This window comes from Aquila chrysaetos, chromosome 13, assembly GCF_900496995.4.
Source record: "Aquila chrysaetos chrysaetos chromosome 13, bAquChr1.4, whole genome shotgun sequence".
Lineage (NCBI taxonomy): Eukaryota > Metazoa > Chordata > Aves > Accipitriformes > Accipitridae > Aquila > Aquila chrysaetos.
The window spans coordinates 1,171,704-1,196,979 of NC_044016.1; the positions used below are offsets into that span (position 1 = coordinate 1,171,704).

At 48.7% G+C, this 25,276-nt stretch overlaps 2 protein-coding genes across 6 annotated transcripts in view; one reads left to right on the plus strand and one right to left on the minus strand.

The window, feature by feature from the left end:
* LOC115349839 (homeobox protein Hox-D9-like) overlaps positions 1-12,344 on the minus strand; it is a 27,288-nt gene extending 14,944 nt beyond the window's left edge. For 3 of the 5 annotated variants that reach the window (XR_005933812.1, XR_003926242.2, XR_005933811.1), the window contains exon 1: positions 2,805-6,183. Coding sequence is in view for 2 of the 5 variants with exons in the window: in XM_041128304.1 (XP_040984238.1) it covers positions 2,855-2,889; positions 11,646-12,069 (459 nt within the window). In the remaining 3 variants the exon portion in view is untranslated. Of the gene's footprint in view, positions 1-2,804; positions 6,184-11,645 lie in introns of those variants that run through there. The other 2 variants (XM_041128305.1, XM_041128304.1) reach the window with 2 other exon arrangements.
* On the plus strand, positions 11,782-24,064 carry DSTN (destrin, actin depolymerizing factor). The gene is made up of 4 exons (XM_030034584.2): positions 11,782-11,892; positions 20,677-20,984; positions 21,225-21,301; positions 22,633-24,064. Exons 1-4 carry the CDS (start codon positions 11,890-11,892, stop codon positions 22,740-22,742), a joined length of 498 nt encoding a protein of 165 aa, XP_029890444.1. The 5' UTR covers positions 11,782-11,889; the 3' UTR covers positions 22,743-24,064.
* The last annotated feature ends 1,212 nt before the right edge of the window (positions 24,065-25,276 follow it).

A 25,276-nucleotide genomic window follows, 5' to 3' on the forward strand; every position in this document is an offset into this window, starting at 1 on the left:
CTGCAGGTAACCCACCTCCCAAGACAACCTGCAGGACTCCAAGCAAGAAGAAAAGATGAGCAGTGAAAAACAAGCCTATGTCTCCACCAGACCCTTTTCAGAGCACAATAAACTGCAATAAAAACTCCCACAACACTCAGCTGTGGCACAATATGCTGCTCCAGGAAGCAGGGAGCCTGGTGATTCTGCACTGTCTTCCTCAGGAGAACACCCTGGCTTTGAACAGGATTGCCTCTTGGCCACAGCTACAGCCAAGTGTGGCCCTCACTCACCATCTCCAGCCAACAAGGCAAGGAGGGGAAGGAGCCAATCTTTGAGGCACAGTTGCACAGCTAACACCCACTGGTCTGAAGCTTTAGGGGTAAGGGCTTTTCAAATATCAGGCTACTGCTGCTTTTTTGAGGTATGTACTTTAGGTACTGCTGGCAAATAGGTCCTTTGTTGAAGTGGCTCTAAAGCAGGACGAGATGTGATTGTTTTGACCTCTAGTGCCTTATGCTCCCCAACCCTCAATTCCTTTAGAATTTCTGTCAGGTATAGGGCACCACAGAAAAGGGGTGTCTAAACAAAAATGGAGGAGATTGAGCAAATTGAGAGCAGTTGCAAGGATGGGCCCTTCAATCTCTGCTGGAGCCAGGAGCTGAGACTATTAGTTTGCAGATTCATCTCTGCCCAGATGCCACAGGGGTGGAGACAAAGGGAAGAACTGCTCCTTGGCTGATGTCTCACAGGCTCCAGGTGAGCCAGGGCTTCCTCAGGCTCTCAGCACAGGTAAGGGGCAGGGAGGAGAGGCACAGAAGGAAGGCAAGACATCACTTTGGCCCCCAAAAAAGGGAGCACAGTCATTTTTCCAACTCACTGTAGCGTTCAGACTGCTCATCCAGGACTAATTTTTCAGTTATCAGTTTCACATACTCAATGAACTAAACCAATTACCCATCTTTTCCTCCAAGTGTGGAAGACTTGTCTCCTCAGCAAAGCAGAAATGTGGGAGGATGGAATATGTGTTTGTGAAAGTGCCAGGTAAGAGCAGGGAAAGGAGCCAGGCATTGGAAGGGAGGAGAGTGGATGGAAAAGGCCAGAATTACATTGTTCTGGGGAGTTAATGCTTCAACCCTGTAATTAAACAGGAAAAGTGATATCACTAGTGATTACAAACTCAGACTAGTACAAAAATAAACCTACTGCATGTGCCAACACTGTTTCTAGAACCGTAAGTCACAGATGCAAGCAGAAGTGCTGCGTTCTGCGGGACTACTAGCAGCAAGGCTAGTGCTTCAGGCAGACCCTCTCAAGCCCTGCTATTCCATCAACAAGACTGTCCAAACCACCAGAGACAGGAAAACTGTACTGCTGCCACGAGATTTTCACCCGCTCACTGTGTTTTCTCTGATTAGCCACCCTCACTATTCCCAGCCTCAATACTCCTCCTTTCATAAGAAACCTGCAATGAAGGGGCAAAACTCATCCAAGCACTAAAAGAATAATAATTTTTTTTGAAACGCAGAGCAAGCACCACAGAGTCCGGCTCTTACAATGAAAGCTGGGATGCAGTGGAGACTGAGGGACTTTTTTGCCATGCTGACCATTACTTCCTCGCCCTTGAACTGGTGTGAAGGATGGGAGCTCTCTGGTGGCAAAATGTGAATTTGCAAAGATGGACTTTCAGTGGCCTCACTGCTTTTCCCTGCTTATGTGGAAGGCACAAGAGCATAACAGAAAACCAGTCCTGTGCTGCCCTCTCCTAGAGCACCAAGAGCAGTCAGATCTAAACACTGGACAAGATGCTTTTTTAGTGCAGGGGTGCCTGTTTCAGAGCCTGGCACAACTCCTAGCTCGCAGCCTGCTCCTCACGACCCTGCAGCCCTTTCTCCAGCCCAGGCAGGCAAGCTGTGCTGGGACACACATTCACAGGCCAGGAGGTACTTGCATTTGGTTACATGACAAAAGCAACAGCAACCAGCCAGATGAGTGTTTTCTAGGGGCTGCTGTGGCTCCAGTCCAAAGAAAACAGGGGACAGCACTGCTCTGGGAATCCGAGACACTAGTGAGAGAAAAGGAAAGCTGATGGGATGTCCCATGGGATGTCTCTCAGGGCAGATCTGAAAGGAGGTCGTAGCAAGGTGGGTTACTTCTTCCAAGTAACAAGCAATAGGACAAGAGGAGATAGCCTCAAGTTGCGCCAGGGGAGGCTTAGATTGGATATTAGGAAAAATTTCTTCACTCAAAAGATTATCAAGCATTGGAACAGGCTGCCCAGGGAAGTGGTTGAGTCACTATCACTGGAGGTATTTAAAAGACACGTAGATGTGCTGCTTAGGGACATGGTTTAGTGGTGGACTTGGCAGTGTTAGGTTTACAGTTGGACTCGATGATCTTAAGGGTCTTTTCCAACCTAAACAATTCTATGGGAAGCAAACAGCAAAATGAAAGGGAAGTGCGTGAAATTGGTCTGGAGAAACACCAGCAGCTGGCTAACCTGCCAGCCAAGGGGAGAAACACCTCAATCCTCACCATCGAGGTTTCAGGAGACCCCAAAACAGAAGCAAAACCCAGCCAAAAACCAGGAGAATTTGACTCAGAAAGAGCTTGGACTGCCATGATTTTCACAAAACAACAGGCCTCCACTCTTCTCTAACTGATTTTTGGCACTGCCTTCTTAGGGAACCCTCAAGCTCAAGTGTCCAGTAGCCCTCAAACAGTTGGGGTCTCAGGGGATCTGGGCTCTCAGGGTATCTGGAGGAGCCAAACCACCCCATCTCATACAGACAGCTTACGTACAAGGCTTGCTCCTTAGGGCCCACCTTGACATCTGGTTCTCAGCTGTGTGCCACTGCTCCTCTCTGCTTGAAGATCAGCAGACCCACAATCTGGACACATCTGGCGTATCTGGTCCCTCCAAGGGACCTGGAAAAGAGAGACAGCAGGGACATACCACCAATCCTTTCTGGTATGTGCTCTGAGCCACAAGCCCCCCGCACGCAGATGAACAATGCCCACGCAACCTCAAGACAGCTGTTCCCACCTCCTGGCCCAGGGCAGAAGCCTCCTGCCCAGCTGCCCCTCCACAAGGTGTAGCGAACACTAGGAGGTTCAAACGGTAATGAGTCAAAATCAGGAAGGATGAAAGCCACAGAAGGTTATTCAAAATAGAGGCACAATGTCAAACTCAAGACATTCCTGCCTACACATTGGAGGCTGGCAGACCATCTAGCTATCTCCTGCTGCCAGCTCACTGCCTTCATCTGTCCTTCCCCAGGCATCTGCTGTCAGGAAGAGGACACTAGGTTAGACACACCCCTGATCTGACCTAGGACAGCTCCAGTGGGAGTGGAGCTCTCACATCTCAGGCCCTAGCAGAGCCTGTCCTCGGGCAGTTCCCTCTGCAGCTGTGTAATGCTCCTTCCCAGAGTGAGAAACTGTGGGAACTCCAGGAACAACCCAGAGCTGGCCAAGTTTGTCAGCTTAAGCGTCTCTGCGAGAGGTGGTCGCAGCAGCTGGGGAGAAACAAGAGCATCAGGCAGGTAGGGAAAGCCACAGAGGGGCTTAAGGCCACAGAAGAGAAAAAAAAAAGGGGGGGGGGGGGGGGGGAGTTGGAAACTACTAGTTTGTGTCTGGCTGAGAAAGTCAGGACTGCTCTCCTGCAGACGTGCGGACAAATTCCTTTCATGCCACCAGATGGTGCCCTGCCTTCAGTCACCAGCAGGCAGCTGGCCTGGCAGGGGACAACAGCCTTCTGCTCTCCAGCTCCACCTGCGTTTGATGGGCACTGTCCTCAAAACTGCAGGGAGAGGGAAACACCAGCCTTGCTTTGCCCCAGGGCCATCTCATGGTTGCAGGGCCACCTCCACCCTGAACTGGGGTGAAGCTGACTTTGAATCCAGGACCAAGAGACTTGGGAACAAGGAGAGGAGGGTAAATCAACCGCCTGCCTGGAGGTGAGGCTCCTGGAGCGGGAGCGAAGGTCAGAAGTACCTTTTTGAGCACTGCAAGAGCAAAGCATTCTATGTTGGGAGAAAGACTTCCATGACAGGGGATCTGACAGGGGAAGCACTGCCCAGGAGTTGTGTTTTGGCTACATTCAAGTCTTTTTGAACCGGCAGAAGCATCAGAGCCCTGGGGAAGGATTGTAGGGCAGCCTGCACAAGGAAGAAGTTGCTCTGGCAGGCCACATTCAGCCCATACACCATCGACTGGCAACCCATGCTTCCTGGTCTCCTTCAGAAATGCAGCTGCAGTCATGCTCCTTGCCAGCACCCACGTATGTCTTGTTGGGTGACTTCCCATCAAGAGATCTGAGCTGCGCTACTCTAGCATCGCAATGGCTCAGAAAGATACCATTGGCTGCTGAAGACTGGAAACACATGGGCTCACCAAGCTGGTTTGTCCCACTAGACCAGCTAGCCTTTCTCCAGGCAGTGTGCTGGAGGAGAGCCAGCACACCGAGCACAGGCCACTGTCACAGATCCAAGCGCAGAACAGATCTAAAGAGAGCGGTGGGAAAGGGCTGCTTTTCCTGTTTGTCAGTGCAGTCTTCCCCACAGCCACTTCCTTGGACAAGACCAACCGCAGCAGGAATATATAGCTCACTGTGGCCCAGCTATCAGCCCAGGTGGCTAGCAGAGCCACTCTTGACCCCATTCTTGATCTACGCCTAAAGACCACATCCTGCTGTGATCACACCCACAACACAGATAGGAGAGAGGTCGGGATACTCTCAGAGGTTCCCATCTATGGCTGTGTCTGCCGTCTACCTGCACGCTTACAGGAAACACAGCGAGACCCTCCTCTTTTCCAGTTTGCCTCTCTGCAATATCCTCCTACTCCTCCACCTCACCTCGCACGGTCCACATGGCAGAAGCGGTAGGGGTGTTGTCTATATACGCATGAGGCAGGTTCACCAGGAAAGCAACACCCTTTTTTATATTACCCGATATATTGGAAGGCAAAAAAAATAAGCGAGCACAACTTGGCGTGCTTGCTCTCCCTAGCATGCACTTGTAATGCTGTCCAGTCCCAGGCTGTGGGCAGGTTTGTCCTGCTGCCCGCCCCAGTTGTGCTCCACAGGCACAGTGCTGTGTAGTCTGTGCCTTCTCACTACTGTCAGGCCAGGACTGTGCTTTGGAAACGAGTGCTTACCTCTCCATACCTGCCTCTGCAACTCAGGCCTCCAGTAACCACCCAAAATTCTCAAAGCATCCCCCTCATACACCACCACATTCCCAGAAATCACATTCAGTGCTACTTCATTATCTTTGGACAGTTTTGAAGGAGCTTTCACTACCCTCTAGCAAATCCTTCACAGCCATCAGGCTGCTGTTGATGAACACCTGTCATGCTGACTAATACAGTCTCATTGATTCCTTTTTTATTACCCCAAGCATTTCCTATCTTATGGTTAGACAGTAAGCAGATTAGGGTGGGATTTTCCAGTCTATGCCTGTACAGCACCTTGCACGATTGGTGATACATGTGGTAGGGCTAATTCACATGCTATCTAATCTTACCCTTGGAAGCCCTCCTTATAATGAACTCCCAATTTTAACCACCCCAGTAACAAGAGCCAAGCTCGCCCCATTCCCGAGAGCTAAACCTAGACAGGTTCAACAAGTGGTCACAGCCCCACCAAACACAAACAGGCCTGCAGTTCCCAAGCCAGAAGAACTAGTCATGCTGCAGAAGCAACACACCACCGAGGGGTTTCTTCATTATTCTGATGCAGCTAAGCGCAAACCCTATCATAAAAAAACCAACCTGCTACAACAACCTTCTGTCTGGGTCGCAGTGTGAGAGGAGTGGGGGTTAATTTAGTCAGGAAATAAAAAGTTATTAACAGCATTGCAGATAGATAGATCTCAGCAGCAACCACCTCCACACCTGGAACAAAGCCCACATAAGCCACAAGTGCTTATTCTCTAAGAAATTCATGCAGCCATGCTGCATTCAATGTAGCAGTGTTATCATCTTACATGCGCAGAGAAGAGATCGCCTAAAGGTTAGGGTGTTACCCTGTAAAGGCAGCGAAGACTTCATTAAGACTTACCACAGATTTCCTGCCCGAGGCTGGGAGAGTCATGCAGCCTCTCTCCCCTCAGCCCTCCCCCTCTATAAAAAGGGTTGCTCACACAGCCCCGTCTCACAGCAAAAGCTCAGGAGCCTAACCAAACTAAACGCTGCAAAGCATTCGAGTAATACAGCCAGAGATGCTGCTTAAAGCTTTACTCACTGGTTAAAAGGAGTTCAAGGTCCCAGTGTGCTCTACATGAGCCTCCCTTCTCAGACTGACCAGGCTTTAAGATCCAATTCACGTGTACGCAGGGAAATCAACACATCATTGTGAGTTTTGCTTGTTGCCTGTTTTGAGGATTTAAGCCAGAGTTGAGCAGTGGCTAGTCTTTAAGCTGATTCTGGGGCAAGATGCATTTCATTCTCATCATAGAAAGTACTTCGGACAGGCACTTTAGTGGCAACAAAAGCAAAGAAAAAAAAAGGGGGGGAAAAAAAAAGTTAAACGAGCCAGGTAGGAGAGTAGCTTGATGACATTCTTGCATATTTAAATTAACATGGGGCTGTTCCATTCCTGAGCTGCCGCCCTCGCCTGGTGTTACTTCCTCCTTCGTCCTTCTAGTGGTGAGCATGCCCCAGGGGTAATGAAGCATCGGGGCTACCTTCCCGGTCACACTCAATCCAGAATGGTTCTGATGAGGCTGATAAAATTAGCCTGGTTTTACAGCAGCAAGCAGGGTCAGATTTTGGTCCAGTTGTTCATAGCATGCAGAGTTTTTACCGTATGGAAATTAAAAGGACTGCAACCTGCAGCAATCGTGGAAGTTGAGAGCAAATTAAAAATAATACGAGTTCTGGCATTCATCCCTAGCAATTTAGGACAGCCTTTTCATTACTGTAAAAATAGCATGTATTTATAAGCAACATCCAGCTCTGATCTCTACCAAATCTCAAATTGCATTATAGAAAAGGCAGTAACAATGTTAACGCTTCACAAATGGGAAACTAAGGTAAAGGGGGGAAAAACAGCTTGCCCAGCCTCACCTCACAGGCTAGGGCAGGGGTTTGGACCGGACTCTGGGGTCTTGGTTCCTGCAGGCTGCCTGCTGTGCCACACCACCTCCTCGGAAAAGGAACGGAGCATCACAGCAGTTTCTGGAAATCACCTTTAGGTTCTCCATCTCCCCCAAAATTTCCCTTTAAATTTTTACTCCAGTGCATCTACTAAGCAGAATGTTTCAGCAATGCACAGCAATGGCTTTGTTTCTGCCAGTGAAATAGCTATGACTGTATGGTTTACAGAGACTTTCTGTTCCTGGCTAAAATTATCTTTGCTGAGCCTTGCGACGCCAAGAGCACAGAGCCAATATTCCGTAAACCCTGAGAAAAATGGACTACATTTCAGGCACACTCAGCTAGTGTGGTTACAGTAGCATCCATCAGCCACGACCAAAGCTCAGGGCCACCACCATGTCAGGCCTCGCACAAGGGGACACCACCTGCTCTTCTTTGCTGCATGAGACAGCACATAAAATCAGGGCCTGATCCTGCCATCAGAGTGCTCTGCATTTGGGGGGTGGTTGTCCAGGCAAAGAGGAGTCTCTGCAATCCCTGCTCAACTGCGAGATCAGGGTGAAAGAGTATGAAAAGACAGCAGGTGGATGCAGACAGATGGGGGAAGCGGGGGCTAAGAGGGAGACAACAGCAATTAGCATAAGCAGCGGCAGTCTCAGCTCACCAGCTGCTTTGCCGATTGTCTGCCTCCCTGATTTCCAACAGCAAAGAAGCAATTTGCCCAAGAGCACCGTCAGTAGCTAAAACTGCCCCTCAGAACTGAAAGTATCGGGGAAAAAACCCACAATTTCCGTGGTACAAAAGCAAGGCTCGCAGGGCTGTCATGTAGGAGTTTGCCTAAGTAAGGCATGGAGCAGGCAGCTCAAAACAGCCACTGAATACTTCAGAGCGAAAGGCTAAAAAAGGAAGGTTTTAGAGGAGGAAATGAGTCAGTAGCTTGGAGGACGGGAGAGGGAGTTCAAATAGCTGAGGCATATAAAGTAAGCAAGTAGTCACCATCTCAAATGTTAGAAAGTCAGTGAGGTGGATGTATTGATCTTTGGTTTCTGTTGATGCAGAGTCTCATTCGCAAACTGAAGTCTATGGGCGACTTTTTATATTGACCATGCTGAGTTTTGAAGCGGTCCTTCACTGGGCAGACGCTTGTCGGCTGCAATTCACGCCAGTGTTTCAGACAGGAGCCAAAGCAGTCACCATCAGCTACAGCATTGCTGAAATTTCTTGGGCTCCCCCATGGCTGGGGGACAGATTTTGGGGGGGGGGGGATTTTGAGGTTAATTGTAAATGCCATTTGCCTTAAGAGAGGGAGGGGGATTCACCTTTTGAGATGGTTCATCCAAACATCCAGCTTGAGCTTTCAGCCTAGCTTATTTATAGCACTGAAGCGAGGAAAAAAGGACAAAGCTTATTCAGTGTTGAAAAGCAGCAAAGCTAGTAAAAAACCCTCGATCTCCACAATGCTGTAGCAATCCACGGTGTTCATTTCTTTCTTCCTAACAACCCTGTATTGCACTTAAACCCTGGGGGCAAAGGGGTAAGTCTCACCCTGGGCAGCTTTTAACCTTGCTCGCTGGTACACTACCACAGCAGCTGGCCATAACGGAGTATGCATTAGCAGAGCAGTAAGCCATGAGAGGGTTAATGTCAGTGTGGCAATAAGCCACAAGGCACAACTTCCTCACCTCTGCCCCAGGTCCCTGTCCTGTCCAAAGGGCAGGACTGATGGAAAGGGAGCTCGTAAAAAGAAGCACCAACTTTCCCTCCCGCCCTGCCCAAAACAGGGAGCTTCCCCTCCGTTCAGGCACCGAGACGACAGCTACGTAGCTGCCGCACGAGGACCCTGCTGCAAGCCTTCTCTGAGGGAAACCACAGCACCGCAAACGGTTGGGGTGATGCTTTAGGTCACAGGCATGTGAGGAGCCGGCTGTCGAGTCAGGGGGCAGCACAGGACTGGAAAAAGACCCCCTTTCCCCTACAGAAGCAGCAGCACGGTATTTACATACAGTAGGGATTCCCAAACCGTGACATAGGCACTGCTAATCACCATCAGGCAGCCCCCAGTACAGAGATGGAGCTCCCAGTGCCCATGCTGATACAGCACACAGAGTCCACGGAGCCCTATGCTAAGGCAGGCTGGTCCCACACCATAAGCCATGCACTTGTCAGTGCATCTTGGTGCACAGCTCCTGCCTCTAGCTTCCTCAAAGCAGCACAGCCGCTGTGTTTATGCCTCACCCAGCTATGCTGTTCTGTCTTTGGGGGAATGAAACCTTTCAAAAAGCCATCGTGGTGCTCAGTCGGTGCCCTTCCCAGAGCAAGCACATCTTTCCCATGAGACAGACACAAGTGAGAGAGATCTCCCTTACTCTGCTGGTGAAGGAGCTCCTGTCCTTGCTGAGGTTCCTTTAACTAGTTACATACCTACTCAACCCACTGCAGTGTTTCCAAAAACACAAGACCTCTTAAAACAGGCTGAGCCAACAGGCCAGTTCCAACTCATTTTCCCTTATAAGTATACAGCATGAAACAGCCCCAGCGCTGTTCTCGTGGTCTTACATCATCCCTTCCCCTCCTCCCCAGGATGTCTTACTTCTGTACCCCTCTTTTTCATAGCGAAACCAATCTATGAAGAGCAAGCTTGGAACAATAACAGACAAATTACCCACATCAATTCAGACTGAAAAGCACAGCTGCCCCAGGTCTCCGTTACATGCCACTGGAGATGGAGGTCTGCTACAGCACCGTGCAGGGAGGCCCCCATCGCCAAACAGTGCCCTCCTTGAGTTCTCCCCCAGCCACGCAGCACGCACTGGCACCAGGCTAACGATTATAGCAGACAGACAGGACCACAAGTTGTCCAGAGAGATGTATCTGTAGGACCGAAGCTCTACTATTACACAGGCATTTTATCTGACTTGTTTTAGAACGATATGTTTAAAAACCAAAAAACAAACATGTACCCTACTCAATTCTTGTTATTACTTCCAAAGTCAGTTAAGACTTTGGTCCAAATTTAGGCATTCCTTGATTAAATACATCAGAAAAGAGCCTGGGGAAGAACTACCCACCCACCCCAATTTAAGTCTAAGTCGTACTGGTAGGTCTTTTGGTTGTGTCACCACAAATCTGATGCAAATGCTCTTGCAGGAGGGACCCCTGGCCAACATAAGGCACCCAACACACGAGCCTAATGCAACAGGACTCCTTTTTCAATACAAGCATCTTCAATATGGGGTCTTTTGGGAACTTCTATCTAATGTGAACAGGCCTAACAGCATCTAAAGAGGGCATTTACTGCGGTATGCTGCAAGAAGGAGAAAAACCATCAAAAGGTTAACACCCTTAATTAGAAGAGCAATATGGATAAAAACTGTAAGGTATGGCTCACACCTTTAGTATTGAGGCTTCATACTAGCTGTAACCTGGTATGAAGTATTGCTGCCTCATACCCCTGCCCTGAAAACATGCAATCAAGCCTTGGGTTTGTTTTCTGCCTACAAGCAGGCACAGAGACTTGACAAATAAGCTTTATGTCAGGGACTTTTTGCTCATTGATTCATGCAGGAAACATCACTGCAGTCAGGACCCAGTAATGAAACCTAACTGTCTATACATTTTTTAAAGTTAGCAGGTGCTTCTGTAATCTGATCACAAAAAGCCCAAGCTTCACTGCCCAGAAACATTAAGGAAATAATATTTTCGCAGCATTTCAGAGTGAGCGGTACTGCAACAAACACGAAAACAGCAGCTTTTCCGAGCCCCCCGGTCTCAGCAGCAGCGTTCTCTCAGCGGCCAGCTTTGTGCCGAGGACAAACCGTTCATTGTTTCAGCCACCTGAAACAGACGCCGCTCTGATTCACGGGGGGACGCTGCTGCTGCTGTTGCTGCTGTGTGGTGGTGATGGTGGTGCTGGGAAGCAATGCACAGGGTTTCCTGCAGCACGCTGCCGGCCTGAGCCAATCAGGAGTGCCTGACTGAGATCGCACCAAAGTAGGTATTAAAAAAAATCCTCAAAAAAAAAAAAAAAAAAAAAAAAAAAAAAAGAGAGAGAGAGAGAAAGAAAGGAAAGCCCCGCACTTCCTCCTCGCCAGCTCTTCCGACGGACCGCCCCCATCGGCTCTCTTTCGGGCCGCCTCCCCTCCTGCTTGCCTCAGGGCCATGACAGCCCCACAGCCGCCCCCCTCGGATGGCTCCCCGCCCCGGTACCCCCCAAACCGCTCCCCTACCCCCTCACGTCTGCCTCCATGCCTTTCAACCCCCCTCCCAGCAGCCCCAATCCTCTCATTTTTGCCCGGCAGCCGCCCTCCCGCCTTTTTCCCTCACGGCTCCCTGAGCCCCCAACTCTCCCCTCAGCGCCTCCCCTCCCCTCACCCCCGCGGCACACCTTGGGGCAGGTAATCCCGCCCCACCTAGCAGAGGGGATGCTGCCATTGGCCGGCCGGCGCGCGACCGCCGTCCATCAGCCGGGGGCTCCCCCTGTGATTGGGCAGCCCACCCAAGCCGGGGTGGGGTGGGGTGGGGGGAAAACTGTGGGGTGCGTGGGTTCCCCTCCCCCCCCCCCACACCCGTAGGGCGGGGACGCGCATGCGCACGGAGCCGGGGGTCCGGGGCGTTGCCACGCAGGGCTCCCACCATAGCAACCGCTTCCTCCTCCGGGCACGGCGGACCGTGACGTCGGCAGCGTTTCCGCCCGGCTCGCGCCCTCGCCGCTTCCCTTCCTGCTGCCGGAGCCCGCGCCGCGCCCAGCATCCGAGGGGAGAAGCCGCTGCCCGCACCGCGCTCCGCCACCTGCCGTGCCCCGCCGACGCCATGGTAGGGAGCCGGGAGCTGCCCCGAGGGGGAGCGGGCCGTTACGCTTCCCCTCCCCCCTCTGCCTCCTCTTCCTCCTCCCCCGCCTTCATCCCCGGGGAAAGGGGGGGATGGGGGCGGGAGGTACCGCCCGCCCGCCCGCCGCATCCCGGCCTGCGCCGCCGCTGTGCCCGGCGGCATCGCGCCCCTCTTTCCTTCTCCTTCCCTCCCCTCGGTCCTTTCCGCTCGCCTTTGAACTCGAGGCGGCGGATCCGTTCTCCTCCCTTTTTGTGCCCCCCCCCCCCCCCCATCCCGCCATGAGGCGGCGGAAGGTTACTCCCCCCTCCTTGAGGCGATGGAACTGTCCTCTCCCCTTCGTCCTCCCCCCCCGGGAGGCGATGGTACGTTCCGCGCCGCACACAGGCGCTAGGGGCAGGCGTGTCCATTTCGCCCCTGGGGGGGGGGGGGGGAGCGGTGAGGAGAGGCGGGAAGAGCCGGGGGGGGCAGCGGCCCCTCCCCGTGCCGCAGGGCGCGGCCGGGGGGGGGGGAGGGGCGGCATCCCCCCACCCCACGCGAGGGGCTGCGTGGGGAGTGGGAACCCCCCCACACACACACACACCCCCCTTCACGGGGGGCTGCCCCGCTCGGGAGGAAACGCGGCCTCAGCCGCATCCGCCCCCGCCGAGCGGCCCAGGGCGGGAGCCATCTTCCCCAAAACTGAGGGGTTTTCGGGCCTGGCCTAGAAAAAAAGGCGACGGCTCTTCGGTGGAGCGGGGCGGCTGAGGGGAGGGGGGGGGGAGAAACCCGTCCTACCACCAGCCCGGGGGCCCCAGTTCCAACGTTCCCCGGTGCGCAGTCGCCGGGGACCGGGCCGGCCTTGCATCAGGCCCGGCTGGAGTCAGCAGTCCTGGTAGCAGACAAAAGGGAGGGGGGGGATGGGATGGGGGGGGGGGGAAGCAAAACCCGCGGAAGGAAGACGGTAGTCGTAACAAACACGTTTTTGCAGCGGCTGCTCGAAGAAGCTTGAATTTTGAAGGTACTTGCCGCAAGGGCTCGGGAGATTTTTGTCTTGCTTCTCCGCACAGGGAAGGTCTAATGCTGGAAAGGGAGGAAATATGGAAATGTATTCACCATAACACACCGACTTGCCCGTTTTCTCTGGCTTTCAGAAAAGCGCCAGGGGACTCCTTTCACAAATGGGGCGAAATAGACTAAACGGCTATCATGCTTCATGGTGGTTCGTTTACGGTTGGTTTGCCTACACTAAAAGTTTGCATCCCCGTTTAAGTTGGGCTAATGCGACTGACAAATTCACTTGAATTACTAGCTCACACAGTTTTAACTGCTGTCCCGTTTTTGCTTGAGTCATGCACAAGCACTTGTCCAGCAACAAACGCTCGTGTGTTTTGACGCACTTGCCTAGGTTATTTGCCGTTAGTAGAGGGGTTATGTCTTGAGGCCTCCCCATGGTATTTACCATTAGTTTCTTAAGCATGTGGTATATCCAGTAAATAAACTTTTAGCCTGTATAGACCTGGCAGACAGGATGTGCTACTAATCTCCCTGCTTCCTATAACACCCGAGTTGAAGCATCTATGGCTGGTCTGCAGCGTGGAGCAGAGCTAATGGGAGTTGCAGATGAAGCTGCTAAAAGTCTGACGAGACTTGCAGCTCTTGTTTAAAATAGGCTTGTCTGAACAAGCTAGCTACCACCTCTGCAGTACGCAAACCTAGTTTAGAATGACTACTCAGTGTGTCAGGCTTCACCTTGCTTCAGAACCAGAGAATTCCCCAGTCAGTCAAAACTAGTATTTCTCATAATGATCTCCTTTTTGGAACAGGGTCTGGGTTGGCTTTTTTAAGATGCTTTCCAGTTGCTGCAAATCAACTTGCTTTTGGGCAAAGAGTGTAGGCCTTCTGGCAAAGCACAGTAATGCCAGCAGGAGGGCATCATTTGGTATCAAAAGAGCATTGGATTTTCTGCTTTTGTGTCTTGCCACAAGGTTCAGTTTCTTTGCTACTGGATTAAATGAGTCCATGGTCTTTGGAGGACCGTGCAAATTATTTTTCTTGGTTGTTAGTCAATACTGTTTCCAAATCTGTGTAATTACAAGGTACATATGCCTCATATACTAGATGACAGCCTCATGACAATTGGTAGTGTGGGTGTCTGGCGTGTTCCTACTTGCCTTGTCAGAATATCGCTATCAAGAGGCTCCTGCTGGGAGCAAGGGCTGACCTAAGCGATCTCATGTGGGAGAGCCTGCGGACAGCCAGAACTTGCATGTAAAGCTGTTCAGAGCCTTTCGCTTGCCTGACTGTTCAGCATTCACAGCGATCTCCAGGACGGATACTTCAGTAACAAGTATCTGGGATGCCCAGAGCAGGCCTTCAAAGCCTGTTTTTAAGGGTGAGGTTTAAGCTTTAGGTTGCCATAGGCGCCTGGAGGGCCACAAGAAAATTCTTACAGACACTTGGGCTCACAACAGCTGATTTCTGTGCTGGATGTGTTTCAAAGAGGCTTTGCTTTCCTGTAAGATTTCTGCTGCATACCAGCTTACACCCACATTACCTTAAAAACATGTGTTTCAACACAGGAATGGGTACTACTCAAAACTTCTGTCCTGCTACTGGCTACCACAGTTCCTGTTTTTCAGCAGCATTGCTGGGATTGCCTTTTGTGGGTATTGCTTGTTATACCTACCTTGATAATTATATCAGGAGTGAACTTCATGGTAGCTTGGACAAGGTGATGATTTCCTCTTTGGCTGAAAGCTGAGGAAATGACCTCCAGGAATTCAGGGGAGACTTTTTTCCTGCTTTTTTTTTTTTTTTTTCCAGTAATTGCTTTCTTACTCATCTCTCCTCATCTAGTTGATAACCTTTCTTATTGGCAGGAAAAAAAAAAAAAAGCTGAATAGAGTTTTGATTCCTTCCCCCATGCCTTCTCCCCCAAAAAGAGACCAACTAATGCAAAATAAAAAACTTGAGTCTACCTGGCAAGATCTGCCTACGAGTGATATGCAAATAACTCTGTACTTCTTGCTGGTTTATGGTTTGCAAATAATGGCCTCTTGCACAACAGCAGTAAAAAGGCAGTTAGTTATGTTTCCTGTCATGCTTCAGATCTGAACTGAAGCTTTGGACTTCCACATGCATGGGCTGCCTGGTGTAAATGGAGGTGTCTGTCTGTCCGGCTGTAGGTAGTAGCAGAGGACATGGGCCTATTGGGACTTGGGAAGTCACTGGTGTTCCCACACTGGTGCTGGTCTTTGGGGTGAAGTTAAACTAGTCACTCCATGCATTGCCTTCTTTCCTACTCAGTAAAGTGTGGATGGTCATATCAGATAGGGTTTTTTGAGTGCTCAAATAACAGATTAAAAGCAAAGCAGTGTTTAAGATCCTTATATTTTTAACCACCTACATTTTCAGTCGGCTTGTCGGCCATAGCTGATACCTTTTCAGAGGCCTGATTTGGTAAAATCTTCTCACAGTCTGTTAGCTGCAGCCAGGTTGTGTGACCCTCCCTTGCTGCTAGGTGCTCTCCCAACCAACTTGGCTTAGTTTTCCCTTGAAGGTCTCGGTGCTGATGGTGTCCCAGGGTATTGTGTGCCAATGTAAGGGACAGCTTTGTGAAGGCTGCTGTCCCAGAAGAGTTGGGTGATAATAGTTTTAATTGAAAAAATATTTGTCGCAGAGATGTACTATGACACGTTACTGAGTCAGATGGAAATGCCACATAATTACACAGGCAGTTCTGGCAGTAGTAGGGGATTTTGAAGCTAGATAGGAGGGATGGTATGCCAAGCATAGGGGAAACAAGGTGCTAGCTGAAGAAACTGAGAACCAGATGTGTGGCAGTAGTGTGACTAGCAAACATGGGAGCACAGTGTTCTCAAATCTGCCTTTGCAATTAAACAAGGCATACTTCCATAAGTTCTTGGTGTCAAATTCCGGAAAAATTGATGATGCTTTTCCAAGAAGCAAAAGTTTCCACTTGAGTAGCTGTGGATAGTCCACACTGGTGTATACAATGTGTGTGCATGATTCCCAAACTAAACAGGTTGAGAACTGGTTCTTGAAATGTCTCTGTAGGTAACACACGCACAGGCACCACTATGCAGGGTTCTTAGGTTCTGATCACAGGAAAGAAAACCCACGCTGTAAAATTGTCAATACATAAAAACAAATTTAGTCCTTCAAACTTGTCTTGAGGCAAACGAAGTCCTTAGTTTAAAGTTGTCTTGGCTGTCTTACAGTTGAGGAGGGAACAAAGACTTTTCTTAGGTAAAATACTTTAAATATTTGAGGAAAATGCTGGAGTTCACAGCGCTTCCTAACAAAAGAGAAGGCAAATTTCATTGTGTCAGAGTTGCATTTCAGTGCATGCTTGCTACAAATCCAGTTTATCAGGCGTCTGGCATGTGTGTCGCTCCTGAAATGGCTTTCTGTATATGGGGATTTTCTTGAGAAAGCTCTGGATTATTCTTTAGTCTTCCCCCATTTAGATTAAATTTCAGTTGTAGAGTACTTGGCGATGGAGGCAAAATGTTGGAAGCTATTAGTGGAGGCAGCTGGGGACGGCTCTTGCAGTTGGAAGCCTGCTAGACAGAAGGCTCTCTCTTTGGACTGCCCTGTGTAGGGACGGCATTCTGCTCTCACAAGACTTCTGCAGTGCTTTGCACTTAAGGCAGGAACGATGGCTTTGTGTAGGGAATAAGAGCTGCTGTGTTACTGCAGCGCATGCTGACAAGGCATTTAATGCAACCATTACCTCATGTGCCTACAGCAGTCTATATGAAAATACAATGGGGATACTGGTATAAGTGCTGCAGAATAATGTATGAGGCAACGCTGCCCACAAGACGTGCCGCCTTTGCAGTAGTTGCATGGAGGTACTGGGGGAGAACTCATTTTTGCTGATTCCCTCAGAGAAACTTACTCTGTCCATTCTCGCCTGAATGTCTTCCTGAATATGCTGTACTGGTGTCATTTTTCTATCTGATGATTAGGTGGCTTGCCTCCTGGCTGCTGCCTTGTTTTAGCGAGGTTAACAGGCCCCACAGTTAAGGTTCTCGACACCTATAGAAACAGGCTGGCTACTTGAATGTAGTCTTTTCTCTGCAGCTGAGTCGCAAGAATGGTTTTAAGTTGGTGTTGCCTGTGTTACAGGGTTGATCTGTCCCCTGCAACAAAATGTCACCAGCTGATGGTCGTGTATCCCGCGAGTACCTGCAACATGTACTGCTCAATGAACAGCCAGCCACCTGTGTACCAGTCCAGAGTTGGATAACTGCTTTCATACTGAAAAAGGAACAGAACCAGGCTAGCTGTTGTAGCCCTGCAGCGTTCAAGCCAGAATGCACAAAATAATGAATGTGCTGTATTGAATCCTCTGAGCAGAGCGGTATTGGGCCAAAGAGAGAAAATCCAGACTAACAAATAAACGTTTATTCTGTCATTACTGACGGGGTGGAGGCTTCTCACCAGCTATTCTTCTGGACAAATCAGCAGAGACACGGTTAAAATGTCAATTGAGGACATGTATTTAGGAGTGTGCTCTTAACAGTCATCCTGTTGCTGCCCTACACAGAATGCTTGCAACCATGTTACAACAAAAGCTCCCTAGTGTTTGGGGCGTTTTTTATTATTTTTTAAGTATGTTTATGAAGCCAGTTGTGGCTGGTACAAGCCCAGGGTTGAAGAGAGAGTCCTACAGTTACAGAAGTAGATCCTCTCTTTGGAAGCAGTTAGTTGCACCGGGAGTTTATGGGTTCATTTCAGCCCATACTGTGACACAGCTATAGGGTTTTCTCAGATGGAACAAATCTGCATTGTGCCTAGCAATATAGTGGCTGCTAATGTCAGCCTGTGTGATGAATCCAGGGGTTGAGGAGTAGCACCAGCTACTAACAGCCTTTTGGTTTGGAAAGCTAGAAAATCCAGTTCTTACTATTGTCCCTTCAGCTTCTGATCAGTGCCAGTTATCAGCTGCAGTTTTAACAGTGAATTTTGAGTTTCCAGACTAAATACTCTCAACATTTTTGGAATCTGAACTGACTTGCCAGCAGTGCTCAGTTTCTTTATAAGGAAACAACTTGTCTCCTGACTCGGAGACATGTTTCTGGCTGTGCAGTAGCACAAGCATATGCTCTTTAACTGCACAGTTTGCATTAACCTGCAGCTCTGTTGCTGCTGCTTGCTTCTGCCTCTCTGCTGAGCATTAACCTCTTCTTTCACAGTTAACTTCTTGCCAACAGGAATTGGTGTGTGTGGGTGATTGAGAATTGACAAAGGCTGAGCTAGGTGACATGAACCACTTTTATGCAATTAGTAGATTCATTCCCATGTTAGTTCAGGCTTTCTGAGGATTTTCTACTTAGAATCTTGAGGTTTTTGTGACTAAAACCTGAGTCTTAACACCTGTTGTCACCTACTGAGGTGCCATTAGTTAGAAGACAAACCTCAGGGGAAAAAACATTGTCATGAGTTCACTGTGGATTTGTCCTTAGTGAATGATGCAATAGTTCTAGTCGCTGTACTGTTTGCTTTATTAGGGCGACCTTGTATTATTTAGAGTCTTCCCAGAGAGCTCTTGCCTACACCGACCACATGGATGGGAGGAGAAAGACCTTTATTCCTCATTAGTTCTCCATCACACTCTGACAAAGTGCAGTCTCTCCATATGGAGGAGGTGACATAGGAATGAGTCAGTTTGAGTGGATGTTTGCACTTTTGCTCGAATTTATCCTGGAATAGGCTTTCTCCGCTTACTTTCCTTGCCTTATTGGTGATATGCAGAAGGGTGGCTGCCTGCCAGGCAGCTGAGGCACAGTGACTTACTCCCTGTTCTTCTATCCCAAAGTGAGTGCAAGGGATTCTGGGTAGATTACCCCTAATAGACAAGCCATGCATTGCAAATCTTGAGGGAGGTCCCCTTGTGTTTGAGTAAACCCCTAAAGAGCACTGTTCTCCACGCTAGAGAAGAGCTTCTGTCTCAGATTCACTGCTGTATGAGATTGCCCTGGTTTTGCATGACCAGCACTTGGGAGATCTAGGTGCCAGACTCCATGGTAGTAGATTCTGCCAGCTGTGCCACCTTTCTTTACTGGGTTAGCAAAGCTATGCCAGCTCCTAGGAGTTACAGAAGGAGAGATGTTGGTAGAAAAAGGAGAATCTGGGCTCATCTGAGGTCCTGCGTGGTAGGCATTGGTCAAGGCTTTAAAAAAAATGCACGTTAAGTAGTTGTTCAATGAATAACCATCTCAAGGACAGCCTGTTTGAATGCTAGCACTAAGCAGTTCTCCTTCACCACTGATACCCCAGGTTTTGCAGCTGAACTCTGCTGTTTCTCTAGAACACTGCCACTCTGACAAGGTACAGTGTCCCCCACAAAATGAATCCATCAAGCACATGTTTTGGGGGTGAGCTTAAGGAAAAACAAAATGAAGAACAACCTTTAGTCCTTCTCAGTTGGTATATCTCACCTCATGGTTTACCTGACTGTTAGTACTGCTGACTGTGCTTATAACAGTGATGTGTGGCAGTTTACACAGAGGGAGGAGGGCAGTTTTCCTTCTGAGATATGAATTGCTGTATCTGAGGATATGTCATTTGAATTTGGAAGACCAAAAACCAGCAGGGGGAGAAGCAGCATTAGAAGGGAATCTCACTGTTTACACTGCATGCAGCATTTTGAACAGATAGATGAGTGTTGCACAGGCTTCAATTCGGCCTTCACTGCTCTGGCCATGATGTTCTTCCAGCAGTGTCCGGTGGCCAGTATGGCTTCCCATATTTGCAATATTCACTATTGCACAGCTGCTTTTAAGCTCTCTAACTTTGCTGCACTCTGAGAACAAAAGTCAGATACAAATGCTTCTACCCTGCCACCTCTTTTTTTTTTTTTTTTTTTTTTTCTCATTCCCAAAAAAGCAGCAGACTGAAAATGCAGTTCAGCCTCTTGTCATTCTTGCTAGGTCTTGTCCTCTTTATTCTGTGCAGCTGCCTTTAACATTAGATTGGTAATGCTGCATCTGCACCTCCTATTACAGCTAGTGCAGGGCGATACCACTAAGTAACTAGAATTTCCCATCAGACTTAAAGGGGAAAACAAAAAAAAAGTTGAAAAGGCAGGCAACTTACTTTAAAAAATGATGGAGGAACTGCTGGGAAGTAGACACTTTAACTGTTAGACTTGCGAGTTCTCCCTTTGAAACACTGCGTTCAGAGCAACTTCAGAAAGTTGGCTTGTTCAGCTAAAAACTGTACCACTACAGTCCCAGTACCCCACTACATGTCTCTTGATCTCTAAACCAAATCCACGTGACAGGCATGGAATTTGGCCATGTTTTACATCTGCTCCTAAAGCTGCTAGCAAGCATGGTAGAAATGGCTAGGAAACTTTGAACAGAAGATCCTCATGGACTTGATTGTCTAGCCAGCCTGAAATGGGTAACAAAATTAAGCTGCTGTAATGCCAAAGGATCTGCCGCAACTGAATCTCAGAGGACAAGGGGTGGACATGCATGTAAAACTACCCCAAAACAGTGTTCTAATATAAGTAGGATTGCGCCTTCTTCAGAATAGTTTTGGTTTGGCAGCTGGCTGTGGGCAGCATCAAGACTCCAGATTCTTTACTTGGCCTGGAAAAAGAGGGCCTGCAGCCTTTTCTGACGAGACTCTCAGGCCGCTGGTGTCTATTGCCAGTAGTGGTTGTCTTCTAGCCTCGCATTTCAGGCAGTGCGGTAACGTAGTTGTGAAAATTTGCAGCGGTAGCCTTAAGGGTCTTTGCTCTTGTCTTTGCAGGCATCTGGAGTACAAGTTGCCGATGAGGTATGCCGTATCTTCTACGACATGAAAGTGCGGAAGTGCTCTACGCCCGAGGAAATTAAGAAGAGGAAGAAGGCTGTCATCTTCTGCCTCAGTCCAGACAAAAAGTGCATTATTGTGGAAGAAGGCAAAGAGATTCTGGTGGGAGATGTCGGTGTGACAGTTACCGACCCTTTCAAGCACTTTGTGCAGATGCTTCCCGAGAAGGATTGCCGTTATGCCTTGTATGATGCAAGCTTTGAGACCAAGGAATCCAAAAAAGAAGAGCTGATGTTTTTCTTGTGGTAAGCTGTCTTCCCAACTCACTCATTCCTAATATGCAGTCCAAGCTCTGTGGGTGAGGTCTCCGAGTGTTTGTATTGCCCAGGCTGGCAAGATGGCAGGCTTAAAGTGAGCCGGACAGCCTGATGCCTGTTGTCTGAGCCATGAGACGTTTCACTTGTTCATAATCGGTAGTATACTGCTTCTGTCTGTGCTGGATAATAAATGTCACTAATTGCACTCTTTTTGGTGTGTCCCATTAGGGCACCAGAACAAGCACCTCTCAAAAGTAAGATGATCTACGCAAGCTCCAAGGATGCAATCAAAAAGAAGTTTCAAGGTACGTAATACAGCTAATGCTCCTAGCTGTGCCATGCCCCTACGATGCTTACGCAGCAAGGCTTAACCTTTGGCTAATTGGTTTGGTTTGGGTTGGGGTTTTTTTGTGTTTGTTTTTTTTTGTTTTTTTTTTTTGAGATACCAGTGAGACATGAGAACTTTACAGGTGAAATGCCCTGTGACAGAGCTAAAATGAGCTCTGGCTAAAACTTAAACTATCTGACTTTGAATTTTAGAGGCGCTAGAACTGTGCTCAGGACAAGAGCAGGCTTTGCAATCTGTGACACCATAGCTGTACTGTACAGAGCAGCACATCTGCACCATAGAGGCTAGAAACCATTAGATTCATAACACGGAGCTAGATTTTGTGCAGAGCTGCCCCCTGTGGCAGAGGACTTTCAGCCCTGTGTCTGTTGAAATACACAATCTCATAAACGTACTGTGGTGTATTAGTAGTAATTAATTCACTTGATTTAGAGATGCGGTTGTGATTACTCATTTTAAAAGGCATTGCCTCTCCAAGTGGAGAAGCGAAGTACTGTTCAGCCTGTCGGGCACCATTAACCAAGGAGTAAACACCTTGCTGCAGCATTCAGAAATTTCATGCTAAGTCGGTCATTACGATGGCTCGTAGCCAGATAGCACTGCCCCCCCCCCCCCCCCCTTCAGTTCCTCATGCCTCGCTGGGCCAAAATCTTGCAGCGTGCAAGACTGACAGGATCATTGTGCAGCAGTGCCAGCCTTCACAGGACAACTCGCCAGTGGATTGGAACTACCCAGGGAGACTGTTCTGTCCTGCACGTGTCAAAGTTGAAAAAAAGAAATCCTGAAGAAATTCTGCTTTTCTCCACATAAGACAGGCTCCCCCGCCCTCGAAAAAAAGAAACCACTGTTGATTCCTTGACCAGCGAAGTCTTTCTGGTCTCTACATCTCAGGTTCTCACTCTGATTCTTTCACCCACCTCTCCAGAGGGGGAGCTGAGTCAGCCATCTTAGTGTGCTTGCGTGTAGCTCCCTCATCTGCCATATCCAGGGTAGCACTAGAAATGAGAGATTTGCTCGTAAGATAGCCTGCGATGAAAAGGCTAACAGTCTGAGCACTGATCTAGTGAAAACTTTCTCCCTGATATTTCTATGTTGATATTTGGCGTGTAGCCACGTGTCTCCTCTGACACATCGGGGGAAAACCATCCAAATTCCTAAGCTAAAGCAGGACTTATCTGCTTGAGTGACTGGATTGCCTCTTCTAATGTTACTACCAAGTATGTTTCTTTGATTGATTGCTAGCATGTTGAAATACTGCATTATTGAGTGTTTTGCCTCTTCTTTTAGGCATAAAGCATGAATGCCAAGCAAATGGGCCAGAGGACCTCAACCGAGCTTGCATTGCTGAGAAGCTAGGAGGCTCCCTAGTCGTAGCTTTTGAAGGAAGTCCCGTGTAGATGTCATACAGTGCCACAACTCTACAAGCATTCCATGTTTTAATATATCAGTTATGTAAAGCAACCATTCTAGGCAAGGGTTTCACTAACTGTAGGGAAGCTGTCTTGTAGAATAAAGTAGATTTTGGAGATGTAGCTCGTATGTACAAATGACCCTAAATAAATCGAATCTAAGGATTTATCTTGGTGTATTAATATTTGCATTGGTTGTCCAGCCCAATACTGTCCCCAATGGATTAACACTAAAGGTCTCCAAAAATTTTGGTCCAATGCAGCAGTGTATCATGGGATGAAAGGGGGGGAGGTGAGAACAATCTGGTTCCTGTTGTTACTTTTCTAAATTGTAACAAGCAAAATTCAGTCAGTCTTTTTAAGGCTACTGGCCAAATTGCCAAACTCAAAATCTTTTCCCCTGTACCTGTTTAATGCAAAACTTAAAACCTGTAGTTAAAGTTAGGCTAAAGCAGCGTGTTGGCACCAAAACTGGGTGAAATTCTTAGTGCTTGCAGTTGCAGAGCAGTACTAATAAGGCTAATTCTGAAGTTAAATAGAGATAAAATAGACACACTTTTCTGGAGAAGTAGTCCTAATCCACTCTCTTGTAAACTCACGGTGCAGTAATAATATTTAAAGGTTCACTTGTTGTGTAGGTTCAATTTTCTTGTTATGAAGTGTCTTGAGGTCTCTTCCAGCCTGAGTGATTCTAGAAAAATTGCTTTTCTGTTGATATAGTTTAATTTAGAACTACCTTAGTTTCTCTAATACACACTTGCTAGCGGATCGGATGCTTCTGAGGCTTTTACAAATGCAGATTCTTATATTGGAGCTCTCCAGTGATGGGTAGTACAATGAGAAAGAACCACATCTTAAAAAGTGGTGGTTTTCAGCCCCAGTCTTTGGTCACTTGGTCCATTTGTCCATAATTACTATTGATTTAACTTAGTAGAACCAATCAGCCTGACTAATATGGCTTGATCTGGGCTTTTTGTCTGTTAGCTTCTTTAATTCTGTAGAAATGCATGGAAATATCACCTACTAGAAAGTTTGACCTGAAATGCCTTTTGTATGGGGGGTAGAGAACATTCCTGTGCCAGCTACAGAGATCTTAAAAGCTTCCATGTTTCACCAGTGGTTGATTAAAGCTGTTTCCTTTGTGTAATGTGTACATGGGAGTTGCATAGAGTTTTCCTGTATGTCTGTAGAGAAAAAGAAAAAAAAAAAAAAAACAAAAACAAAACCCTTAGCCTCCAGTGCGTTACTGTGATATGTTCTGTGCGTGCCAAATTCAAATAGCCTAAATAAATGGGGTTTCCCTCCCCTGGGTCAGTGACTGATTCCTCTCCAGCTTCTGGATTAGCCCTCCTGCAGCAGAGCCGGTGCTGCTGGCTGAGCACGCCGGAGCCCTGCGTAAGCCGGCTGCTCGGGGAGCTGGTACACTTTATGCAGCTACTGCCCTGTGCTGTTCATGGGGGAGCAAGGATGGGGGGGGGGAAACAGGCTGGAAGGAGGAGCTGGTGGAGGCAGAGGGAGTTGGGGGGGAAAGCTAGAGCCAGCCTGCTGCAAGCTCTAGCTCCCTAACAGTACCTGCTCTCTGTCTTTTAGGCTTCGGACCCAAATTTCCATGGGCTGGGGAGCTTCCTGGGAAACACATTTGCAGTCTGAGCAGGACAAACCCAGCACGTGTGGGTTATTTTGTGCTGCTTTCCCTGTAAGAACTGAGGGAGCTTTCTCTGGCCAGCCTGATGAAGCCCAGGCAGTTACAGGCTGCCCCTTCCTCTGCGAGCTCTTGCCAGCTGTGCAGGGACAGAAGGCTGCACTGTCCCCGCAGCCTCTCGGCAAAGCGGTGCGCTGGTTTATCTGCGGGGCCAGGGACATAATGGTCCATTACCTAACTCGGCATGTGCCCTCTCTGGCCACGCTGCATGGTTAAAACCTTTAATTAAAGGCGGGCATTGACCGCTTGCTCTAACTTGGCACCCGCGCGGGTCACAGGGTTGGGAGCACAAGGTTTTCTGATGTAAAGAGATCCACCGGAGCGAAGCTTTCTGATTTGGAGAAAAGCAAACCGGCCTGGTTTCTGCTGGTGCTTTTTAGCCTGTGTTTCGGTCAACTCTGAGCTCGCCCAAGTGGGTAATTGTCCTCATCGACAGCTCCTCCTTGCCCAGGTGTCTGCAGTACTGGTCTCTGTCCAAAGTCCGGGTTGAGATAAGGAAACCAGAGTGACACAGCGGGAGTGGTGCTGCCTGACAAACAAAGGGAACTCCCAGCCGAGATCCAGCTGATAACTAATGCCTCCAGACTTCAGGCATCTTTGAAGAGATATCCAGCCCACGTGACAGCGTGGTGGACTTCTGCCTGGGATGTCCTTCCGTGGTTAGAAAACGGAGCAGGGGTCCCTGCAAAGGGGGAAGGATGTCAGACCTGGAAGGTAGGAGGGCATCTCCTACAACGTGAAAGCCCTCGGGTCGGGGACTTGGGTACAAAATGCCTTAGTCCCAGGACTTTGAGGGATGGGAGGTCTGAGGTGGCATTTC